General features: G+C 35.9%; 2 protein-coding genes across 2 annotated transcripts; one reads left to right on the forward strand and one right to left on the reverse strand.

Moving 5' to 3' along the window:
- Window positions 1-4,319: 4,319 nt before the first annotated feature.
- Window positions 4,320-5,216, reverse strand: LOC114637344 (vomeronasal type-1 receptor 4-like). The gene has a single exon (XM_028785575.1). The coding sequence runs from the start codon at window positions 5,214-5,216 to the stop codon at window positions 4,320-4,322; it is 897 nt and encodes a 298-aa protein (XP_028641408.1).
- Window positions 5,217-21,361: 16,145 nt separating this feature from the next.
- On the forward strand, window positions 21,362-22,351 carry LOC114637342 (vomeronasal type-1 receptor 4-like). The gene has a single exon (XM_028785573.1). It carries the CDS (start codon window positions 21,416-21,418, stop codon window positions 22,349-22,351), a length of 936 nt encoding a protein of 311 aa, XP_028641406.1. The 5' UTR covers window positions 21,362-21,415.
- The last annotated feature ends 2,860 nt before the right edge of the window (window positions 22,352-25,211 follow it).

A 25,211-nucleotide genomic window follows, 5' to 3' on the forward strand; every position in this document is an offset into this window, starting at 1 on the left:
ATATTGTGGTGGGAGGATTTTCCATCACAATCTATTTGATGCTCTGTAACCTTCTTGTACATGTACAGGTATTTATTTCTTTAGATTAGGAAAATTTTTTTTCATTTATTTTGTTGAATTTATTTTCTGAGTCTTTGAGCTGCAAATCTTCCCTTTAGTCTCTTCTTATTATTCTTAGGTTTTGTTATTTCATAGTGTCTCAAATTTCCTGGATGTTCGTGACATGAACCTTTTAGATTTTTGCATTTTCTTTAATTTGTATCTCAATTTCTTCTTTCATATTTTCTGGAGCTTAGATTCTTTCTTTCATCTATTGTATTCTGCTCATAATGCTTGTGTCTGTAGTTCTTGTCCTCTTTCCTGTGTTTACCATCTCTGGGATTACTACCTCAGTTGTTTTTTTATTATTGCTTCTATTTTCACTTTCAGAAACCCCACAAACATTAATTTTAGCAGTATTTAGCAGTGCTCATATATTCCTCCAAATTTTTTAGAGAGAGATGAATCCCTGAATTCAGTTTCTACATCTTCTATGTATTTATTCTTCACATGGTATGAGTGTGGTCTATTGTCAAAGACCTGCTTTGACAACACACACAAAAACACACAGACACAGACACACACACAGACACACACACACACACACACACACAGAGTGAGAGAGAGAGAAAGAGAGAGAGAGAGAGAGAGAGAGAGAGAGAGAGAGGATGGATGAAACAAACTTCAACAAAATGATCAACAAAGACAATTAACATGGAAATTTATGGGTGCTCAGGGATACAACTACCAACCAAAAGAGCATGCATGGGCTGTAGCTGGTGCCCCCACACTTGTACAACAGATGTGCTCCTCAGTCTTCATTTGGGTCCCCCAATATCTGGAGCAAGTTCTGTCCTTAAGGATACTTTCTGTCAGTGGAATTTGTTCACTAACAAGTCTGCCTTGTTTGGCCTCAGTGGGAGATTTATGTGCCCAAATTTGCAGAGACTTGATGACAAGAGGTTGGAGGATACCAAAAACAGCCACTAACCTCTCAGAGGAGAAGGGGAGAAAGTTAGGGGAGGGACTCTGTGAGTAGGGGACAGGGAGAGACAAGTGATTGGAATGTAAATAAATTAAAAATAAACAAAATAATTTAATCAAAGTCCAGCCTCAGTAAGAATCACATCAGTCAATGCAAGTTAGACAACCATTTTTCTTGTTCCATTAAATAAACAAAATAATTAAACCTAACAAGTCCAGTCTCAGTAGGAATCACATCAGTCAATGCTATTTAGACAAACATTTTTCTTGTTCCATCACCTTGGCTCAACATTTAAGGGTGTGTTTTTCTGAACTTCAAATTTCTCCCTTATATTTTCTACATTGAAGCCCCTAGAAAAATCATCTAAATCTAACTTGACTCACAACTTTTTTTTCCAAGTGCTTTCTAAGGGTGATGGTCATTGCAGACAATCTACACCTTTAGGCTCTGGTAAAGGATGCTGGTTGAATCATTATTCTGCATCAGCAGTAGTGCTTGAGAATGTGAGAGCCAGTGATACTGCTCAGTGAGTGACTGAAGTCCCTTAGAGTTTACATTAAATTCTTAGATTAAGATGGATGTGAAGGCAATAAGCAGACCAAAATGCCACAACAGCATGAAGTCCTTAGAACACATAGTCCTTGTGTACCTACCTTTCTGAGCCCATTCATCCTAGTTGTACTAACCAGTGGACTGCATCTTATGAGTCCTAAAGTTGTTTGCTGTTCCTATAAAACAGGTCTGAATACATTGTCTCCATATTTACTGTGCATTCTGCATTTACTATATCTACAGACTTCAATAATGTCTTCCTTATACAGTGTTCCTTTGTCAATTTAGCTGTGACCTAACGCATTTTTTTCCTTTTGTGAGACAGGTTTTTTTTAAAGATTTATTTATGTATGTATGAGTACACTGTTGCTGTTTTCAGACACACCAGAAGAGGGCATCAGATCCCATTACACATGGTTGTGAGCCACCATGTGGTTTCTGTAAATTTACTCAGGACCTCTGGAAGAGCAGTCAGTGCTCTTAACCATGGAGCTATCACTCCAGCCCTTTTTTTTTTCCATTTTAAAATATTGGTTATTTTATCTATTTACATTTTAAATGTTATCCCACTTCTGATAACCTCCTACTCTATCCCCTCCCCCATGGCTTTTATGAGAAAACTCCCCCACCTCCCTAACCACTCCTGTCTCACAGTCCTAACATTCCCCTATGCTGTGGCATAGAGCCTCCATAAGATCAAGGGCCTCTCTCCCACTGATGACAGATAAGGCAGTCCTCTGGTACGTGAGCAGTTAGAAATGTGGAACCTCCATGTATACTTTTTGATTGGTGGTTTAGTCCATGGGAGCTCTGGTATATCTGGTTGGTTGATATTCTTCTTTCTAAGGGGTTTCAAACCCCTTCAGCTTCTTCAGTCCTTCCTCTGACTCTTACATTGGGGTACCAATACTCAGTCAAGTGGTTGGCTGTAAGTATCTGCATCTATATTGGTAAGGCTCTAGCCTGACCCATATTTTCCCTCAAGAAATACTACTTAAGATTTCTGCCAATAAGCCATTTCTTGAATATGCAGAGTAGAACTCCCATTGCATTTAGCACTGCTTTGCTTCTATGAATATAAGATGAAACATAAAACACCTATGAGAGTTTACTTTTAAAATAAGTGAACTTTTAACAATTTTTTTGTCAATTAATTAAAATTCATTTTTTGTTTCATGCAGTATATCATGACCATAGTCAACCTTGCTCCAAAATTCTTTTAGATATTCAATGTTCTTCAATTTTCTTTTACTTTTAATCACATGAAGTTTACTTTGCATTTTTCAACAACTCTTAGGTGTACTGCCTGCAGTGAATATGCTCAGCTTAACTGGTAGTCACAATTATACAGTAAACTATAAGCTTCTATCTTTCTAAACCTTTTTAAATAAGTGTACTTAAATGATTTAACCTCCCTTGAAGCCCACCACCCAGCAGAGATAGTGGTAAGGAAAAGCTAATATGGCAAAGGATGATGTGGGCCTATTTAGAAATATCTCTTTGAAGTGAATCCAGTCTGCATTGCCAGGATATCAGCAGTTCAGTTCATATAAATCATAAACAGTAGCTTGAACACCCTTGCAAACACCACGCATGAAGCAGCCATGACAGATCTATACAAAATAAAACATGAGAATCTGCAAATCAACCGATGTCTGTGGAAGTGACAAGGAGTTGCCAAAACACCACCAGAAGTTATGTGAGGCATTTATCTCTATGAAGTCATGTGAAAGGATGACCAGTAAAAAGTGGGAATACAATCCAGTACCACACAGCATCATCAGCAAAGATCAGAGTCAGCAAAGTACACCAATGATCAGTAAAGAATGGCAAGGCATATCTATACTACACAGTGTCACCCACTGTCTGTTGGGTTATATTTATACCCTTTCTAAACATCATGTGTTTTGCCAAGCATCTGTTCTAGGAAAACACCACATACATTTTTTAAAATCTTGTTCCATAAAAAGAGCACATGTCTATTCTCACCAAAATGTCATCCCACATGACTGCTTCAGCAAAAACATCCTTTCATAAGACAGTTTCCAGAAAAAAAAAAAAGCACACTGAGTCTCCTAAGAAACCTGATATATACAGTTCAGTAAAGTGAATCCCTCTCTTTACCAGAATCTATGGAATGCTACTAGGATTTCAAATATTGTTGGAAATTTAAACCTATCTTTTTCTTCTCTCGGTGATGGGATATTGTCTGATTTCAGCATGCTTGGGTCTTATGCATGCTGTCACACAATCATTGTGCAGACATATATAGAACTTCAAGATACTAGACTCCTGAAACAAGAAGAAATCAAGCAGTCACATTTATCCATATGTGCTAGCATCCATAGGGTTGGTATTTGTTATACCCTCTACAGAACTTAGTCAAGAATATTTCGAACAACAACAACAACAATAAGTTCCTTGACATAAGAAAGTGTGTGAATAATAAATATAGCAAAAGAAACCAACCACATTATAATAAGATCATAGACTCAGTCAATGTAACATAGTCTATATGTAGCACAGTTTATTGAGCTAAGAACCTATGGTTAACCAGACTATAAACTATAAGGGAGAATATGATAAAATAAAAATGAAATCGATGTGATCTCCTCATATGTTATTTCACTATTACATGGATATTTGAATGACAAAAGTGACCCAAGATTAGATCATCATTATTAAAAAACTTCAATGTTCAGGTTTTTTTTTTAAAGATTATCATATGTTTTTTTTTTTTGATCTAAGTAAAGCAAAATCTAGAAAGTGTAAAATCATGACTCATCAAAAATGGGCTTAAAGTAGGAAAACATAAAGCTATGATAGCTGTGATATTCATTACCCACCAATTGGGATCATGTGAAAGAGCAATATAGCCATGTAAAATGGAAGAGAGTGTATACAACACTAGAAAGGTGAAAACCAGGACCAGAATGGTTTGTGTAGCTCTGTTTTCAGCAGAAATTCTAAGAGAAGCATGAGTGTGAAGGATGTGTTGAACCCTTTTCTTGTGTCTGTAAAGTATGACAATCATGAAGGTGCTGGAAACTACAATGAGTAGAGAAAATAAGACTTCCGGAAACACACACAATGCTGCATACAATAAATCTACTATTCTGTCACGGCCTCCAGAGAGGCAGAATTCAGAATCACTCTTTTGTGTCTTATTTTCTCTACTACTCTTGGTAGATGTATATAAAGGGAAAAGCATATTTAATAACATGAACATGATCCAGCAAAGGGAAATGGACAGGCCCATAAACATTGTAGTTTTGACTTCAAATTCCCTCCAGCAGGAGTTCCTGGGGCTGATGGTGACTGCCTGAAAGACACTCAAGAGACAGGTGGTACAGATGGACATACACCTGGCAATTCTCTGAACATATAAAATAAGTTTGCACTCAACATCATTGAATAACTGCTTTGACCCAAAAGCTCCCATTACCTCAGGGGGTCCTTTGGAGAGAAGGATCAAGGAGTTAGATGTGAACACATGTATAAGAATCATATCTATGATCTTTAATGTGTGTTCCCTGCAGTAAAGGATTAGATAGTAGAAAAGAAGGGAGAAGTTTCCCAGAATACCAAGTAGAATCTCAAGTGAGAGCACTATTCCTACTGCCATGTCCCTAAAGTCCATTCTTTCATTCAGCATTTTTTTTCTTTGAATAATGTCAGCAATCATGTCTCTGAGCCAAAACATGGACTGAAGTTGGCTAGGTTAAACCATATTTGTTCAAGCGTTACAGGAGCATGTTCAAAGTCATGGTGTACATCATTGTAACATTCTGTTTCAAAGCAATTATTTTATCATCATAAATTTCCATGAAATTTCTGAATTCTGAATATACATGTTTCTGAACAGAATTTCCACTACATTCTAGAGAAATCTGAACATTAAGAAATGTGGTACACCATTCAGTTAGAAGCAATTGTTAGTGATTTCAGGTGGAATAAATACTCATTTCTGCAATCCAGTCATATTGGAAGAAAATTGACTTTAGTCAACATTTTGAACATGAAAAAATTCTTATGGCCCTGATGTGACACTGAAGCTATAAAATTGTATGTGTCATAAACCACAGTGAATATATAATCTTAGAAAAATCTTTGTAATGAAGGATAGATTACTAAATATAAGTTGATTTTAAAAATTAGAACATGTATAGTGAGAAAGAGGTTTTGTCAAATTTCACAAAAACTGACACATGATGCCATATGCATGCTTGAGTCAGATTATGGCAGGGAGTCACAGCAAAATTGCATTGTGTAGTGAACACTTATCAAATGACAATATAATGAAAAAAGATTATTCTCTATATAGGACATTGTATATAAGAAACAAAACACAAAATGATATTTAAACTATGAGTAAACAGGGAAAGAATGTCTACTGTTCTTATTAGATCCACTGTTTGTCATCACTATACAGTAGCATAGATGCAATGGAAAAACATTAGAGATATCAGCTCTTATTAAGGATGAAGATAATGTAGGTATCTCAGGAACTATTGGTAGCTTTCCCATGATTGAAAATATTTATCAAGAATAGGAATGAACGCATCAGTCAAAAACCTCACTTTTGTGATGATTTTCTTCAAAGCCAAAGTTCACAAAGTATGCACAAGCAGTCATTGCTAATGAAAGATATCCCCACTTGTCCACTGCTACTGCACTGACTCAGGTGATACACAGTGAGATTCTCTGTAACAATATAAATGGAAGAGCAAACCATTCACAAAAGTAAAATGCATCAAAAACTTCCAAGGAAAATTTGAGTTCTTACATTATAATTTAATTTATATAAAACATAGCATAGGTCCATGATAATTAAATCTCCTAAAGAATGAAATAGAATATGAACCTATGTCCTCATAATCACACACAAACTCATAACACCTGAGAAAAAACTATTGATTTAATGACAAAGAATGTTAATAATTACAGTTGTCAACATCTTAATTATATATTGTGAAGTTCAGTAATTCAGGTAGTATCTCACACTAAAAATTATCCAGATCAAGCCTAGCTGTTTCTAACAGCATACTGCTACCACATATGAATTCCTATAATTCCCACCCACAGGCAATCTTTTATTTATTGATGGGAGTGCTGTAGAAAAACATGAGTTTCATTTTTAATTATAGTGAATTATTTTTAATTTTCTATCACAGAATCAGAATGTAAATTGTTGGATGGGTTGCTTAAAAGTGATGCATAAGAAGTAGTTAGTCTTTTTAAAGTGAGCAGTATGGAGGCACCAAACAAGATCACACAATTAATACAAAACAAATATTAATGATCTGCATAATATGAATTCATTATGATGCTCCTGAGTTTTTATTACTTTTGGGTAAGAAACTTTGTGTGTTCCTTCAAATAATTAAGTCTTGCAAAGAACAATTGACAGAATGTAAAGTGTCTTACAGAAAGGACTTGAAAACAAAGCATTCATGGGAGCTCCTTAAATTCAACCCACCTAGAATAATTCTCTTGCTGAGGCAGCTGGAAATACTCAGGGAATTGTATCCAAAGTTGTATCTTCCTTAGCAAATCTGTGAAAATAGAAAGAGTAATTGTGCCAGACAGTGGTGGCACATGCCTTTAACCCTAGCACTTGGGAGGCAAAGGCAGGCAGATTTCTGAGTTTTAAGCCAGCCTGGTCTACAGAGTGAGTTCCAGGACAGCCAGGACTACACAGAGAAACGCTGTCTCAAAAAAACAAAAAAACAAAAAAAAAAGATTAATTTTAATTAATGAAAGATACTTCAATCTAAGAACTGCTATGAGATTGGAAAGACCTTAAAATCAATAATTTGAAAGTAGAATTCAGGCAATATTGAATAATAATATTAATAATGATCCTCAGTCAATAAAGAGAAAGATGAAATGATTAGTGAAGAAAATACATGTGATTTAATTTTTACCCTGAATTCCTATCACTCTGCCATTATGTAATGCCTGCCTTTTTAAAAAGCCAAAGAATAATTTTAAAGGAACACAAAGTGTGGTTATATTTACATTAATTTAAACAAAGAGTTCTCAATGTAGAGTACTTGCTAGCAGGTTATTTTGTTAAAAGTCTCCCTAAATTTAATTGAAAACTTCAAAGAGAAGTATCAGTAATCACTGTGTAGGTAAGGTTATTCTACACCATCTGAAAAGTCTAAGAGAACACATGCAGATGTTTACTGAAATACAAAAGGTATTTTGGGGAATCCAGGATCTGTACTCTACTCCCTTGGGACATGCCTCTTTGGGGACCTGAAACAACCCAGAACAACCAGATAAAATACCAAGGCCCCAATCCCCAGCTTCCTGGGCTCCATAAAAGCCTAGAAATCATGAAATCTGCCCTGTCCACTCTGCCTCCATCACCTCATACACATCTCTACCAGCAATCCAGGATCACACTTCTTCTCAACATTTTGTGCGACATCTCTGCTTGACTCCCTGGAGATCTTCTGCAAACCAGGACAACCACAGGCCTGCTTCCTTTAGAAACTATCAGCACTACTTGTAGTTCAGGAGGACTGATACAACCAGGGTCTACCAGGCCAGCCAACATCTGAGACAACCACATGGCTAAACACAAGCAAAATTAAAAATCATTGTCCTACTTCAGCAAGTTCTAGATGTACTAACACACCTGAAGAGTGACACATGAACATTAAGTCTCATCTTATGAAGATGATACATGCTTTTAAAGAGGAAACAAATAAATCCTTTTAAGAAGTGCAAGAAAATACAATGAAATAGGTGAAAATCTTTAAAAAGTAAATACACAAATATAAAAAAATACAGAAAACAGAATTAAATAGGTGAAGGATATAAAGATGGAAATAAAAGTTTAAAGAAAGCACAAACCAAACCAATCCTATGAGATGGAAAACCTAGAAAAGGGAACAAAAATGACAGACATAAGTATCACTAACAGAAAACAAAAGATGGAATAGAGAATCTCAAGGATAGAAAATACATTGGAAGAAATTCATACATCAGTCAAAGAAAATTTGAAAGTTAAAATGTTGCTAACATTAAACGTGCAGAAAATTTAGGACACTATGAAAAGACCTAACCAAAGCACAATAGGAATAGAAGGAGAAGACTCCCAACTGAAAGGCCAGAAAATATCTTCAACAAAATCGTAGGATAAAAAAATCAGTAACCTAAAGAAAGAGGTGTCTACAAATGTACAAGAAGCTAACAGAACACACCTGAAAAGCTTTATATTAAAAAGAAGCAATTCGAACCCAAGAAGAGTAAATGGCAGAAATAATCAAACACAGATCTTGATTTACTGGTTGTATGTTTGTAAAAGAATATAAATCGATCCATATTTATCATCTTGCACAAAACACAAGTTCACAGACCTGAACATAAAACCAGATACAGTAAATATAGTAGAAGAGAAAGTGGGAAATAATGTTGAACACATTGGTACAGGAGACAACTTCCTGAGAACACCAAAGGTCCACGTTCAAAAATAAACAATTGTTAAATGGGACTTCTTGAAAATGAAAATCTTCTGTACAGTAAAGGACACTGTTAGAAGTACAAAATGGTAGCTTAGAGATTCAGTAAATTTCTTCACTAATCCTACATTGAACTCAGTGCAAATATGCTGGATATATAATCTACTCAAAAAGTTAGACAAAAACAAACCAAATAAGCCAATTAAAAAATGACATACAATGATAATAAGAGAATTGTCAACAGAAGTATCTTGAATGGCTGAGAAGCTTTTAAGAAATGTTAAATGTCCTTAGCAAGGAAATACAAAGAAAACCCTGAAGTTCTATCTCAAACCAATTAGAAATACTGAGATAATTAATAATAATAACAATAACAATAATAATAAAACTCAAGCAACAGTACATGCTGGCTAGGAGTTGCAGCATGGTAAACAGTCCTCCATTGCAAGTGGGAGTGATAACTTGTAAACCACTTTGGAAATCAATCTGGTGGTTTCTCAGAAAATTGAAAATACTTCTACCTTGAGAAGAAGTTATACCACTTTTGGGCATATAACCAAAAGAAGACCCACTATAAAATAAAATAAATACATACACACATTTTATGTACTGACTTATAAGTATATATAAGCCATAACATACAGGATTACCAAGCTTCACTTCATGAGAACAAAAAGATAAACAAGAAGAAAGGGCCAAGAAAAATGTTTCAATCTCACTTAGAAAAGGGAGTAAAACAATTGTGAGTGGCAGAAGGAGGGAAGGAAATGGGTGAGAAAAGGATAGGGAGTTTCAGGATTAAGTGTTGGGAGAGGCAGGAGACCTAGCCAGAACACTGAGAAAATGAATGGAAAATGGTGGCTGATGGGGGTGGCAGTGTGGGGGATATCTCAATGATGTGCCAGATGCATGGAATGAGAGAGGATCCAGAGAATCTATAGAAGTGATATTAGGTGAGACCACTAACAGTGGATATATGGAACAGGAAGTGGCCAATTCCCATAGCCAGGAAGAACTCCCAATAGAGTGATAAGGACACCAAACACACTCACAAAATTTTTGACGCAAAATTGTTCCTATGTACAAGAAATGCAGGGACAAAGATCCAGGGTAGAACCAGGCAGTGACCAAATTTGAGACTCAATCAATGGGCAAGAAACAATCCCTGACACTATGAATTATAGTCAGGACTGAGAATAACTGTCCTCTAAGACATTTTCCCCAGCAGCTGACTGAAACAGATACAGTACACAACACACAACCCAACATGGTACAAAACTCATGGATCTCATTGGAGAGTGACAGGGAAGAGTGAGGGATACAGAGGGCAAAAGAATTCCACAGGACCCTGGGAGCTTTCAGAGAATGAAGCACCAACAAAATAACAAATACAGAATTGACCTATAGCCTTAGCACACATGTAGCAAAATGTGCAGCTCGGTCTTCATGTGTGTCCACAAGCAAGTGGAGTGTGGTCTGTCTCTAAGTCTGTTGCCTGTCTGTGGATCTTTTTTTCCTAACTCAGCTGCCTTGCCTGGCCTCAGTGGGAGAAGAGGTGCTTGCCCTGCAGAAACTTGATGTGACAGAAACTTGATGTAGGGGGATACTTAAGAGGCTTCTTCCTCTCAGAGGGAAAGGAGGGAGGGAGGAGGTTGGTTCTGGGTGAGGGGAAACCTGGAGGAGGTGGGCACTGATGGGAATATACAGTGAACAAATGAATTAATAAATGAGTATAAAAGCTAATTCGGTGCAGTTTGGTGACTTGAGAAATGAAAACATACACTGGCTACTTGCAAAGGAAATCACATAATTTTATGCTGAATAACTATTTTAGCTACATTTTGAAATGTTGACTTGACATTCACTATAATTCCATACTATCCTAAAATGGTGTGCATCATATAAAAATAAAAATTTCTTATACAATGTCAATCAACAAAACATACCTATGCCTCATTTGAATTCAATAGGTTAAGATAAACTCAATATTTTTTACATCAAAATATTTTTATGATTTCATGATAAAATCAGGATGATGTATCTGAAATGAAGAATACTGTAATATTGACTTTTTTCTTTTTTATTGGATATTATATTTATTTACATTTCAGATGTTGTCCCTTTTCTCCATTTCCCCTCACTAGAAACCTCCTATGCCATCCCCCCTCCTCCTTTTTGGTTTTATAATATTTTAATTACATGGAAGTATTAAGGTCTGATCTAGGTGGAAGAACTAGCAATACAATAGATGCAAATAGTCAAGGAACAAACAACACAATAAACACAAATAGTCAAAGAACAACAAGGCATTAAACAAAGTCCTGTATCACTTCCATGATCACTGTTTCTAAGGGCTTATCAGGAAGACTTAAATATCTCAGCCCACTTCCCTGCCCTAGCCAAATTCATTTTCATACCTGAAGCCTACTTCTTTCTTCCAACCTAAAATTTAGATTCCTGCCTGAAATTACTTCTTTGTTCTAGCCTAATGTCACATTCCTGCCTGAAACCCATTACCTTATCCATGACAAGTGTTAGATTCCTACTAAGCAGCCCAATTCTTTGACCTTGGCCAATTTCAGATTCCTGCCAAGCAGCCCCAAAACAATATTGATTTTCTGAACCTTGTTCACAACAAATAATCAGGTATGAAACAAGAAAACTAATCTGTGAATTAACACTGTGGCATAGATCATTACTGAGATGAACAGGAGCTTAATTGTTAAAGTGTTGTATCATAGTTGAAAAATGTATATTCGATCTCTAGAACTCACATAAAATAAGTAACTAGTGTGTTATCATGTGATCTTTCAAACTTACTTTTAAATTTAGTTTAATTATAAAATAATTATATAATTTTCCTCTTCCTCATTTATTCTCCATAGCCTCTCACTTACTCTTCCTTGCTCAATGTTACATCATGACCCTCTTTTTCAGTAATTGATTTTACATAAATAAATATATGCACACATACATTTAATATATATTTATATACAAATATATGTAGTCACACAGTCAGATATATATAGGCATATATGTGTGGGTACATATTTCCTAATATGTAAATGTAATATATATAGTGCTACCTGTACCATGTTATCAGCATTGACTAATTAGTGCAGAAATCCACATCAAATTGTAATGCAGATTTTGGAGCCCAGTTTTACTAAGATGGCTACACATCAATGTTTGCACATAAGGCTCACTGACCACGGAGAAAAGAAAGAGTTATGATTATAAGCACAAGTGTAAATGATAATTTCCTATGAGGCTGTTGCTTTTAGGAATGTTAGAAGGTATATTATGGGAATTTGGTTAAACTTAAAAATTAACTGCCCAAGGATACATCCTGGGAGGGACACATTCCTTAGCCAGAGGACACTTTCCAGATTAACATTCAGAGAAGGAAGGGAGAAGCTGATTAACATTCATCAGACCACAGTGGAAGGAACCCACCTGCAGGTGAGAAAGGCCCAGAGTATGTAGATATATTCCACAGAACAGACAATGCTTGCCACTTACAGACAAGGGAGGTCCTTGTCACCTCATTCCCCAAAGACCAATCAGTTTAAAAGTCACATTGTTCTGCCAATCATATTGTGCCTAGTCACTGTTTCTCTAGTCCACCCCTTAAACTATATAAAAACTGCTCTTAGCTTCAACTTGGGGTTCTTCTTGCAGACCTGTGAGAGAACCCCAGTGCACTGGTTATTATTATCATTAAACCTCATGTTTTTGCAGCGAATCCTCTGTCTGTGTGTGTTTCTGTGAGAGCATGTCCCCTGGTTTGGATCTTAGAGTCCAACAATACCATACAGCATTGCCAATATGACTGTGTAAACATGAACAGAATAGGAATGACAATAGATATGCTATTGTCATTCACTTTTGTCACAACACTAAATGGAGAGTCAGACACAAAAAATTACTTGTGATTACTGAAAAGCCCACATAGTATAATTAGAGTAACAGGTAATTGGGAGATCACGCCCCAAAAAACAAAACAGATGAATTTTGTCGGAAGAAGACCAACTGAATAAGCCTCTGAATAAGCCATCACAGTCAATGGAGAATATATCTAAACTTACAGAATATCTACCCATAAATACAGGCACACAAACAAAACATATTATTATATTAACAATTTCAAATTAAAGGGTTCTATTTATAAATCCATAGGTTTAGTCAAACTTTTTACTAATAAAGTTTGCAAGGGTCATTTAACTACAAGACATAAACAGAATCTGAAACCATGAAAAAATATATTAACTGTATAGATTTGAACAAAGTAAAAATGTGTGCTGTGAACAGGGTGTAATGATCAACCTTTACCTGCCATGACCAAAACTATAGGTACAAACAACGCAAACCATGAAAGCTTGAAAACCTAATCTTAATGATATAGTGACAGCCGAATCTCTCTTAACAAGTGGCAATGACATAATGAACATCATGTTCATTCTAGATGAAAATTAGATGAACATTGTACAAAACTGCCCATGACAATGTCCTCTTCAAACTTCAAACAGGAAAACAGCCTCTGAATTTAGAACAGCACTGATTCCTAGATCCCATTCATACATTCCTAGATCCCATTCATACATGTTAGTGTGCATACAAACAGGTTTTTACTATAGAAGCTGATTTAGGTTCTAGATTTTTGTTCAAGAATTTAATTATTATAATTTCATTTTAATTTTTATTAAGCACTAGAAGCTTTTCTACCAGAGTCTAAAAAATTCATGCAAAATTCAGGTTAAATATAGAAACATGACTGAAATAATTACTCTCATTTCTGAACAACTTTGAAGTCAGACTCAATATACCACTGGGATGATTCACCAATAGTCAACATCAGACAAGATTTTATCACACACTATTAGAAACTTCATGGATTAGCACCAGGTCAGGGACATTCTCCCCTTTAGCAAATCTTCTTATAATCCTGAAAATTTTCTGTTTCCTTAGCTGACACTTTTCTGCACCAGAAAACCTCTTCCATATTTCCACACTTCGTAGACCTCTCTTATTTCTCTGCTTACCAAATTCCGTACCAATTGCACACCTCACTCTTTTTTTCAGCAGAACCTTCAGCTCAGTGTCCAAATCATGCCATGACTGTCAGCAGTGTAGGTGAGAAAGGGAGAGAAACTCAGAGATAAAGGCTCATAGCTCTCTCGTGTCAGCTCCCTCGGAATAGTAAACTTCATCTCACTTGAACTAACAATGACAACACTTACTTTGGAAGCCAGTAACTTTTCTGAGACTTTCTTATAGCTTCTAATTATGAAAGCTGAATTTTGTGTGTGTCAGTGTCTCAAAAGAGACAAAGCCTTTGGAGAGTCTCTTTGGATTCCATTGTCACTTAAGGATTCCACAGAGAGAAAGCTCTGTGAACATCAGGTTTGGATGTGTTAAAAGACTTGTAAGTAAGCTGGTGTGTCTAATTGGACCCTAACCTTGTTTGGATTCATCAGATCCCACACCTGTTGTATTTTAGAGCACTAATATGGATCAAAGAAGAGTCAGGAAGGAATTCAGAAATAGCTAATGAAGTATTAGTAAAATATTCTGTCATACTCTACTGGAAACTATTGCCTACTTCATACAACATATTGAAAGTTAACTAGAATTGCAGATACTTAAACATGCTAGGAAAAGTTACAAATATCACCCCAAAAGTTACAAAATGTCTAAAAACATTTCTATTCCTCTAAACTTTACATATATTGCCAGGGGATACCCAGCAGGGGACCCCTACCCACTCAAAGGAGAAACATAGGAATATGAGAGGAAGGATTGTGGGAGGGGGTGACTGGGAGGGGGAAGTAAGCAGAATTTAAAGTCAATAAATAACAAATAAAATAAAACAAATTTACACACACACATGCACACAGACACACATACACACACACATAATCAGTATTCACTAAATGTCACATGACCCATTGTTTCTTTCTTAATCTAAACATGGAATAAATACTTGAGAAAACTTTTCTTTTGAAGAAAGAAGTTTCCTTATGAAGAAAACAATGAATATTCATAGTTCAGCAATTAGTGAATAAATTTAAAATCTAAAAGTTTGTTGGATACAGCCTCTACACATTAAGCACCCTGATGTTGAAAGGTTGAAGCTAATAGATAATCAGTGATGTAGGATCTGAAAAACAATGACTTCTTCATTCTTTCAGCCCTGGATTCTCAGATCTCGCAGAGATTTCACAATTTACTAGAGTAACTTGCAAATAGAAAATGTTATGTATAGTTCCAGCTCATTATAGGAAAGTTATCTTAATTAACATGAGCCAAAGAACAAAGATGATGAGGCATAATTCTGAAAAATTATTATGTATATTGTCAAAGATTATTGTCCTAGTAAAATTGTCCTGTCAATAAATTATCTCTTAGAAAAGAATGTGTTGCACACTTTGTCTCCATATTCACTCCCATGATTATTTTGTTACTCCTGAGAAGGACCAAATCATCCACACGTTGGTCTTCCTTCTTCGTAAGCTTCATGTGGTCTGTGAGTTGTATCCTGGGTATTGTGAGCTTTTGGGCTAATATCCACTTATCAGTGAGTGTACCCCATGTGTATTCTTTAGTATTGGGTTGCTTCAATCAGGATGATATTTTCTAGTTCTATCCATTTGCCTTAGAATTTCATGAATTTGTTGTTTTTAATAGTTGAGTAATATTCCATTGTGTAAATGTACCACATTTTCTGTATCCATTCCTCTGTTGAAGGACATCTGGGTTCTTTTCAGCTTCTGGCTATTATAAATAAGTCTACTATTGAACACCCCTGCTTTGTGGAGACCCTCACTCAAGTCTCGGGAAGTCGTGGCCACCAACAAACTCGCAAGGCACCTAATCTGGATGCAATTAGCAGAGGATTTATTCGGGAGAGTTAGCCAGGCTAATGGTCAATTCATTTGCTCATGCAGGAGCTGAATTGACAAAGAGCATCTGGTTGACGGGCTTTTTATAGGGAAAAACCACAAACCAGGGGAGGAAGGGGTGTTGCTGGGAAATTCTAGCAGAAAGTACCAGTGGAAAGTATCTGCCCATCATTCAGTGTGTGACAGGGTTCAAGAATCGGTCATGTGGGAAACATCCCGTACAGATCTTTCACAACAGCCCAATCTTATTCAACCACCTGCTTTGTGGTCAGCCTGTTCCTGGAACACAGAGCCCCGTGAGCTAGCTAACCTGCACTTTTGGCTCCGTTCTGTCTGCACTCTGATAGGGGTAGAAATTTTCCATTCTTTCTTGTTCCAGAGAAAATTTTCTATGTCCTTAAAGAATCTATGTATAAAAATGATTTCTATAATTTTTTCACTCTACATTATGAACATAGTGGAGAATTTGTCCTTGTTATATGTGGCAGCATCAAACCAACAAAACCAAGAGCTAGTCCTTTGTTAAAAAAAAAAAAAGCAACAAGATACACAGACTTTTAGTCAAAGTATGTAAGGGACACAGAGACAGTATCCAAATTAACATAATCAAAAAATGAAAAAAAGAAAGATAACAGCAGAAAATGAGGAAAATTTTTAAAAATCATCCATACCTATTATAAATGCCTGGAAAATCTACATGACAACAGAGTTTTCTACAAAGATACCAGGTACCAAAATTAATTCAAGATCAGGATAACTGTCTAAACAGTCCAATAATCCCTAAGGAAATAGTGCAAAATTCTATCAGACCTTCAAAGAAGAGTTAGTATCAATACTCTGCAAAATATTCCATGAATAAGAAACAGAAGTAACAATACCTAATTCATTCTATGAAGCCACAGTTACTCTAATACCCAAACCACACAAAGACACAAGAAAGAGAACTTCAGACCAATTTTGCATATGAATATTGATGCAAAATATTCAATGAAATTCTCATTATCTGAACCAAGAATACATCAAAACCATTGTTCATCATGATCAAGTAGTCTTCATCCTAGCAATTCAGGGATGGTCCAGTGTACAAAAGTCCATCAACCTAATTCCAACAACCTGATACAATATATAAAGAAACTCAAGGAAAAAAATGCCACACAATCATCTCATTGGATGCTGAAAAAGGCTTAGACAAAATACAGCATTACTTGACACTAAAAGTCTTGGAGACATTGGTAAATCATGGCATGACCAAACCCGCTCAGTCAGTCAACAGGCTTTCCAGCACAGAAATGAGGATTAAAAGAAAAGAGATGATTAGACAACATTACAGCATGACCCCAGCCAGTTCTGAGGTTGAAGGCAGGATTATTCCCCCACCCCGACACCCCCAGTCCCCCCACCCCAGCTTTTCTATTAAACCATTTCAATTACATGCAAGTATTTAGGTCAGTTCTAGGTTGAGGAACAAGCAATACAATAGATACAAATAGTCAAGGAACAAACAAGGCCATAGACAAAGTCTCATGATCTGTGTTTCAAAGGGCTCATCAGGATGACAAAAACATCTGAACCTACTTCCCTGTCCTAGCCCACAGTCATATTCATGCCTGAAGCCTACTTCTTTGTTTTAGCCTAAGACTTGGATTCCTGACTGAAATTACTTCTCTGTTTTAGCCTAAAATTAGATTCCTGCCTGAACTTACTTTCTTGTCATGGACCAATGTCAGATTCCTGCCTAAAGCCCATTTCCTTGTCCCTGGCCAATTTCAGATTCCTGCCAAGTGGCCCCAAAAGCTCTCCACAAGGGCACATCCCTAAACATAATAAAAGCAATATACAGCAAACCAATAGCCAACATCAAACTAAATAGAGAACAATTTGAAGCAACCCCACTAAAATCGGGGACTAGACAAAGCTTCCCACTCACTCCCTATCTTCAATATAGCATTCAAAGTTCTAGCCAGAGCAACTAGACAACAAAAGGAGATCACAAAAATACAAATTGGAAAGGAAGAACTCAAGATAACACTACTTGTTGATGATATGATAGTATACATAACAGACTCTAAAAATTTTATCAGATAATTCCTACAGCTGATAAACATCTTTAGCAAATTGGCTGATTATAAAGTTAACTGGAAAAATCCTACAGCCTTCCTCTACTGAAAGAATAAATGGTTTGTGAAAGAAATTAGGGAAATGACACCCTTCACAATACCCATAAAAAAACATAATATACTTGGGTGTGATTGTAACCAAGCTAGAAAAGATCTGTATGACAAAATTTCAAGTCTCTGGATAAAGAAATCAAAGAAGATCTCAGAAGATGTAAAGATCTCCCATGCTCATGGATCAGCAGGGTTAACATAGTGAAAATGTCATCTTACCAAAAGCAATCTGCATTTCCAAACATGTTGTCTTCTGAGACAACCACAAGAGAAAAAAAAATGAGCTTTGGTGATTATCAACAGGAAAAATAGAAAAGTTATTGTCTCCCAAAGCAAAAGCTGTCATTGTCAGTGCAGGTGAGATGAAAGTTATCGTTCTGAGGGAGGTAAGTTCATGGAGTTATGAACCTTTATCTCATGGTTTCTGTTACTCTTTCAATTACATTGCTGAAGGTCATGCCAGGAGCTGGACACTAAGAGGTAGCTTCTGCCAAGGAGAGTGACCTGTGCAATTTGTACTGAAGCTGGTAAGTAGCAAAAATAAGGAAGGTCTGGTAAGTGCTCATGTCTGAAGAAGGGATTCTAGGGTAAAAATACCCACAGACAAATTTCAGATAAGGAACAGGAAACATTCTACAGTTTATGCAGATTTGCTAAATAGAAGAGTGTCCCTGACCTGTTTCTAATCCATGATATGTGATAACATCATGTCTGGTACAATTTGTGAATCATTCAGGTGATATATTGTATCTGATGGCAAATTGCTTAGTTATCATAAAAATTATGTAATTTATATATTATATAAATCATATTTTCATATTTTTATGAATCACATATAAAATTTAAAGTATGATAATTGTAGATGCTGGGAGAAAAGCTTCACATTTAAAAAAAACAATTAGAATAAACTGATAATAACCTAATTCTTGAACAAAAATCAAGAATTTGAAACAGCTTCTGTAGTTAAAACTCTGTTTATAGGGAGAATTCTCATGTATGACAATGATGTTCTAAATGTCAAGGCTATTTTCCTCTTTGAAGTTGGTGACACATACTGAAGTGAAAATGATGTAATGGGAATTTTTTACAGTCTTCATCTAGAATGAATATTATGTTTATTGTGTCATGGCCTCTTGTTTGGTGATACTCGGTTGTTCCTACATTAAGATTATGTTTCCAAATTTTCATAGATATGGTTTGGTGATGGCAGGCAAAGGGCTAACTATAGCACTATGTCCACAACACATACTCTTTATATTGTTTAAATTTATACAATGAATATATTTTTCAGGTTTTCACATGCTGTTTATGTAATTTAAATGACCTTCACAAACTTTATTACTAAAAATTTTAAATAAACCTGTTGATTAATTGCTAGTTTCACAATGTAGAACTGAACTTAATAATGCATTAAAAGGTTATAAAATAAAAAAGGAGGAAGGAGGATCCGATAGGAGATAACAAAATAAACGTAAATAAATAAAATATCCAATAAAAAATAAATAGAACCCTTTAATTTCAAATTACTAATATATTAACAGCTTTTTTGTGTATCTGTTTTTATGTGTAAGGTTCTCTGTAAGTTTAGATGCAGTCCCCATCAACTGCTAGTTCATTCAGAAGACAATGCTAGTTGGCCTTCATTAGACAAAATACACTTGTTTTGTTATATATATATATATATATATATATATATATATATATATATATATATCATCTCTTATTGAAAAAAAGGGGTCTTGGTATACCTGTGAGCAAAGAGTAGTAAGAGAGAGGCTTTGGAATAAGGAAAAGGAATGGAAAAATGATATAATTATGTTATAATAAAAAACTAAATTAAAAATAAATTTTAAAGATTACATGACAGCACACTATTTATTTTATGTGAGTTCTAGAGATTAAATATATATTTACCAACTGTGATGTAAGCTCTTTAACAATTAAAGGTTCTTATCATCACAATAATAATCTAAGCCCTAGGTCTATTTCACATATTAGATTTTTGTGAAAATGATATTATTCTAATCTTCATTTCACCCATATATCATGAAAATATTTTGATATAAAAAGTATTTGATCAATCTTAACCTCCCAAATTTAAATGAGACAGATACTTTCTGTTGATTAGACTGTATCAAAAAACTTTATTTTATATGATCCAAGTAGTTTAGGATACAATGGAAATAAACTGAGTATCATTTGAACATTTCAAAATGTATCTGAACACAAATCATTGAACACAAACTTATGTGACTTGTGGGCAATCAGCCAGTTCATGTTCTCATTTCTCAAGTCACCAAACTGACCCAAGTTACCTTTTGAATTCAGGCAATCACAAAATTTTCTCTCAGACTTTATAGATAGTGTGAAAAGATTTTAGCTATACAATGATTAATGTTACTCCTCATTGTAGTTTTCAATTAATTTGAAATCTACAAATTTGAAAACCTTATCAATTAAATATGAAAGATATATTAAATATGTACTCTTCACTGAGATGTCTTAATTTAAATTGATGTGGTAAATGTAACCACACTGTGTGTTTAAGTAAGAAAAAAAATCTGTGTTTGTTTGTTTTAATACAATGACATGTACCTGTGAATTGCATGTTTTTACTGTATTGTTATTTGGTAACTGTTCACCACTTAGGATAGTTTTGCTAGGGTTCTTTTCAACAATCTGGCTCCACATGAGCAAGCATGAATGTATCATTATGTATGAGGGTTCGTAAAATTTAATGAGAGCTCTTTTACAGTGTACCATGTTCTAATTTTTAATGTGACCTTACGGTTACTGTTTTCTACTACTTATAATAAACATTATCTCATGGAGTACACATGTATTCTAAAGTATAAGAAGAACTTTATGGCTTCAGTGCAATATTTAGACTGTATGGATTTCTTTCATGTTGAAAATTATTACTAAAATATATTTCCTTCTAATATGACTTGGAAGCAGAAAAATGTTGATTTTGGGAGTGAGCATTCATTCCACTTGAACATACTAACCATTGCTTCTCACAAGGTGGAGTACCATTATTCTTAATACTTACATATGTATAAGGTGTAGTGGAACTTCTGTCTATAAATATGACAATTATTACATTTCAAATTTTTCACTAAAAATTATTAATAATGATAAAATATTTCATTTGGAACAGATTCTTGCTATGTTGTACACAACGTCCTTGAAAATAGAAACTCAAGTGATTCTTAAATACGTACATCATATCTTAGAAAACTTCAATACTTGACATGACTCAGAGATGTGATTATTGCCATAATTTTTTAAAAAATGCAGAATGACACAATGGATTTTGGGAACATGGCAATAGGAATTGTAATCTCACTTCAGAGTGCACTTGGTATTCTGGGAAACTTCTCTCTTCTTTTCTACTATTTAATCCTTTATAACAAAGAAGGCACATTAAAGGTCGTAGATATAATATTTATACATGTGTTCACATCCAACTCCTTGATTATTTTCTCCAAAGGACTTCCAGAGGTATTTGCAGTTTTTGGATGGAACGAGTTATTCGATGATATTGGCTGTAAACTAATTATGTATGTTCGAAGAGTTTCCAGGACTATGTCAATCAGTACAACCTGTCTCTTGAGTATCTTTCAGGCAATCACCATCAACACCAGGAACTCCTGCTGGAAGGAATTTAAAGTACAAATCACAAAGTTTCTGGGCCTGTTCATTTCTCTCTGCTGGATCCTGTTCATGCTAGTAAATATGCTTTTCCCCGTATATACATCAACCAATAGAAATAGCAAAAATAAAACACAAAAAAGAGATATTGAATTCTGCCACTCTATAGGCCGTGACAAAATAGTAGATTTAATGTATGCAGCATTTTGTGTGTTTCCTGAAGTCCTGTTTTCTTTGCTCATAGTATGTTCCAGCACCACTATGATTGTTATACTTTATGTACACAAGAAGAGGGTTCAACACATCCTCCAAAATCATGCTTCCTCCAGAACCTCTGCTGAAAATAGAGCCACACAGACCATTCTGATCTTGGTTTTCACCTTTCTAACATTTTATACTCTCTCTTCTATTTTACAAGGCTATATTGCACTTTCACATGATCCCAGTTGGTGGATAATGAATATCACAACTATCATTTCTATGTGTTTTCCTACTATAGGTCCATTTGTGATGAGTCGTGACTTCACTGTTTCCAGATTCTGCTTTACGTGTATAAGAAATATTAAACTTCCATAATCTTATAATAAATCTGAAATGGTATTTTTGAATGATGAATATCTAATCTTGTTCACTTTGCGCTATTCAAAATAGTGTAATAATGAAATAATATAGGAGAAGCTCATATCCACTTAATAATCATTTTGCAGTAGAATAATACGATGCTCTTTTATAACTTGTGACCTGGACAACCCCAAATTCTTAGGCAAATTAACAGTGCATAGTATAGACTACATTTCATTGAGTAGGCCCACTATTTTCTTATAATGTGGTTAGTCACTGGTGTTTTGTTTTTTGCATCATTGCTTAAATGGGACCCCTTGTCAAGCCAGAGCTTTGTCATTGTTGTCCTCAAGGTTTATAATTGGATTCTTTGCTTCCTCTAGGAGACAGCATTTTGACTACCAGTACAATGAAAACAAATAAAAAGAGATAAATGGAACTGCTTGATTTCCTCATGATCTATGACTCAAGTATTTTCCAGTTATATATGACTACACAGTTATTTTGTGATAGCATGCACAAGACCTGTGCAAGTTGAAGACAGACAATATTCCAACACTAGTGGAAGCAGAAGATAGGCATAAATTTCCATCACTACTTGAACTCCCAGTAGCATTGGAAAGCTGGTAATAAAGAAAGAGGTTCCTCTTTCAGGAATGGTGTGACTATTTATTAGGCTGAACACATTCAGTGGTGGGAAGTACAGCCAGCAAGTACATGGGGAACAGGAAGTAAACTTTATGGGATTTAAAATAAAATAATTTAAAGGACAGGGCAGATCTCAGAGAATGTTAGAGAAAGGTTGACTTTTAAGAAGGTACTGTGTGTATGTATACAAACACACACACACACACACACACACACACACACACTTTAATTTCCTTCAAAGATGGTTTTCCTTTTTTTTTTCATTGTTTCTTTTTTTCTTTTATTTCATATTCTTTTTTTTATTGGATATTTTATTTACATTTCATATGTTGTCCCCTAACCCCATCCCCCACCCACCCGGGAACCCCCTATCGCCTTACCCCTCCTCCTTCTTCTCTGTGGATGTAACCCCTACCTACCCCCCCCACTCCCACTTTCCCACCCTCAAAATTCCCACCCCCTGGGGCGTCCAGGCTTCATGAGGTCAAGGATCTCATCTTCCACCTATGCCCAGCAGGGCCCTCCACTCATACATATTCAGCTGAAGCCCTGGATCCCTCCCTAAGTGCTCCCAGGCTGGTGGTTTAGACCCTGGAAGCTGTGGTTGGTTGGTATTGTTGCTCTCCTCATGGTGGCACAAACCCTTCAGCTCCTTCCGTCCTCACTCTAACTCCTCCATTGAGAACCCCATGATCAGTTCAATGGCTAGTTGTGAGCATCTGCCTCTGAATATGTCAGACTCTTGAAGGCCTCTGAGGAGACATCCATATCAGCCCCTTATCAGCATGCACTTCCTGACTTCCACATCAGCATCTACCTTTGGTGACTGCACATGGGATGGATACTCAGGTGGCAAGGTCTTCAAATGGCCCCTCCTTCAGTTTCTGTCCCTCACTTTGTCTCCATATTTGCTCCCTTGAGTATTTTGTTGCTCCTTCTAAGAAGAACTTAATCATCCCCACTTGGTCTTCCTTTTTTATGAGCTTCATGTGGCCTGTGAGTTGCATCTTGGGCATTTCAAGGTTCTGGGCTAATATCCGATAATCAGTGAGTGAATACCATGTGTGTTCTTTTGTGATTGGCTTACTTCACTCAGGATGATGATTTCTAGTTCCATCCATTTACCTAGGAACCTCTCGAATTCATTGTTTTTAATAGCTGAGTAATACTCCATTGTGTAAATATACCACATTTTTTGAATCCATTCCTCAGTTGAAGGACATCTGGGTTCTTTCCAGCTCCTGGCTATTATAAATAAGGCTGCTATGAACATAGTTGAGCATATGTCCTTGTTATATGTTCGAGCATCTTCTGGGTATATGCCTAGGAGTGGTATAGCTGGATCCTCAGGTAATGATATGTCCAATTTTCTGAGGAACCTCCACACTGATTTCCAAATTGGTTGCACCATCTTGCAGTCCCACCAACAATGGAGGAGTGTTCCTCTTTCTCCACTCCCTCGCCAACATCTACTATCACCTGAGTTTTTAATCTTAGACATTCTGACTGGTGTAAGATGGAATCTCAGGGTTGTTTTGATTTGCATTTCCCTGATGACTAAGGACACTGAACATTTCTTTAGGTGCTTCTCGGCCATTCGAGTTTCTTCCGTTGAAAATTCTTTGTTAAGCTCTATACCCCATTTTTTAATAGGGTTATTTGGTTGTCTGGAGTATAATTTCTTGAGTTCTTTGTATATATTGGATATTAGCCCTCTATCAGATGTAGGATTGGTAAAGATCTTTTCCGAATTTGTTGGTTGTCGTTTTGTCCTATTGACAGTGTCCTTTGCCTTACAGAAACTTTGGTTTTCCTTTTTTATTTCTGTTTTTTCTTTTTTCTTTATTTCTTGTTATTTTATTTGCTTAATTCACCTTACATTACAATTAAAAGCCTCCTTTCTTCCAAGTCCCACCCTTACAAATTCCCTCCTCATTTTCCTCTCCCCTTCTCATCAGAAAATGGGAGCCTACTTCTGTACTGCCTTACCCTGAGGCATCAAGTCCCAGATGGTCTAGGTACATCCTCTCCCACTGAAGTCCAACCTGACAGTCCAAGCAAGGGGGAAGGGCATCCAAGACAGGAAGCAGAGATCCAGAGAGACTTTGTTCACATGCTAGGGAACAACATGAACACCAAGCGGCACATTTGCTAAAACCATGTAGTGTAAGAGGTCTAGGTCCAGTTTCTGCATGCTCCCTGATTGGTAGCCCAGGTTTTGAGAGCT

Source organism: Grammomys surdaster, unplaced genomic scaffold (assembly GCF_004785775.1).
Source record: "Grammomys surdaster isolate TR1022 unplaced genomic scaffold, NIH_TR_1.0 125276, whole genome shotgun sequence".
Taxonomy (NCBI): Eukaryota; Metazoa; Chordata; class Mammalia; order Rodentia; family Muridae; genus Grammomys; species Grammomys surdaster.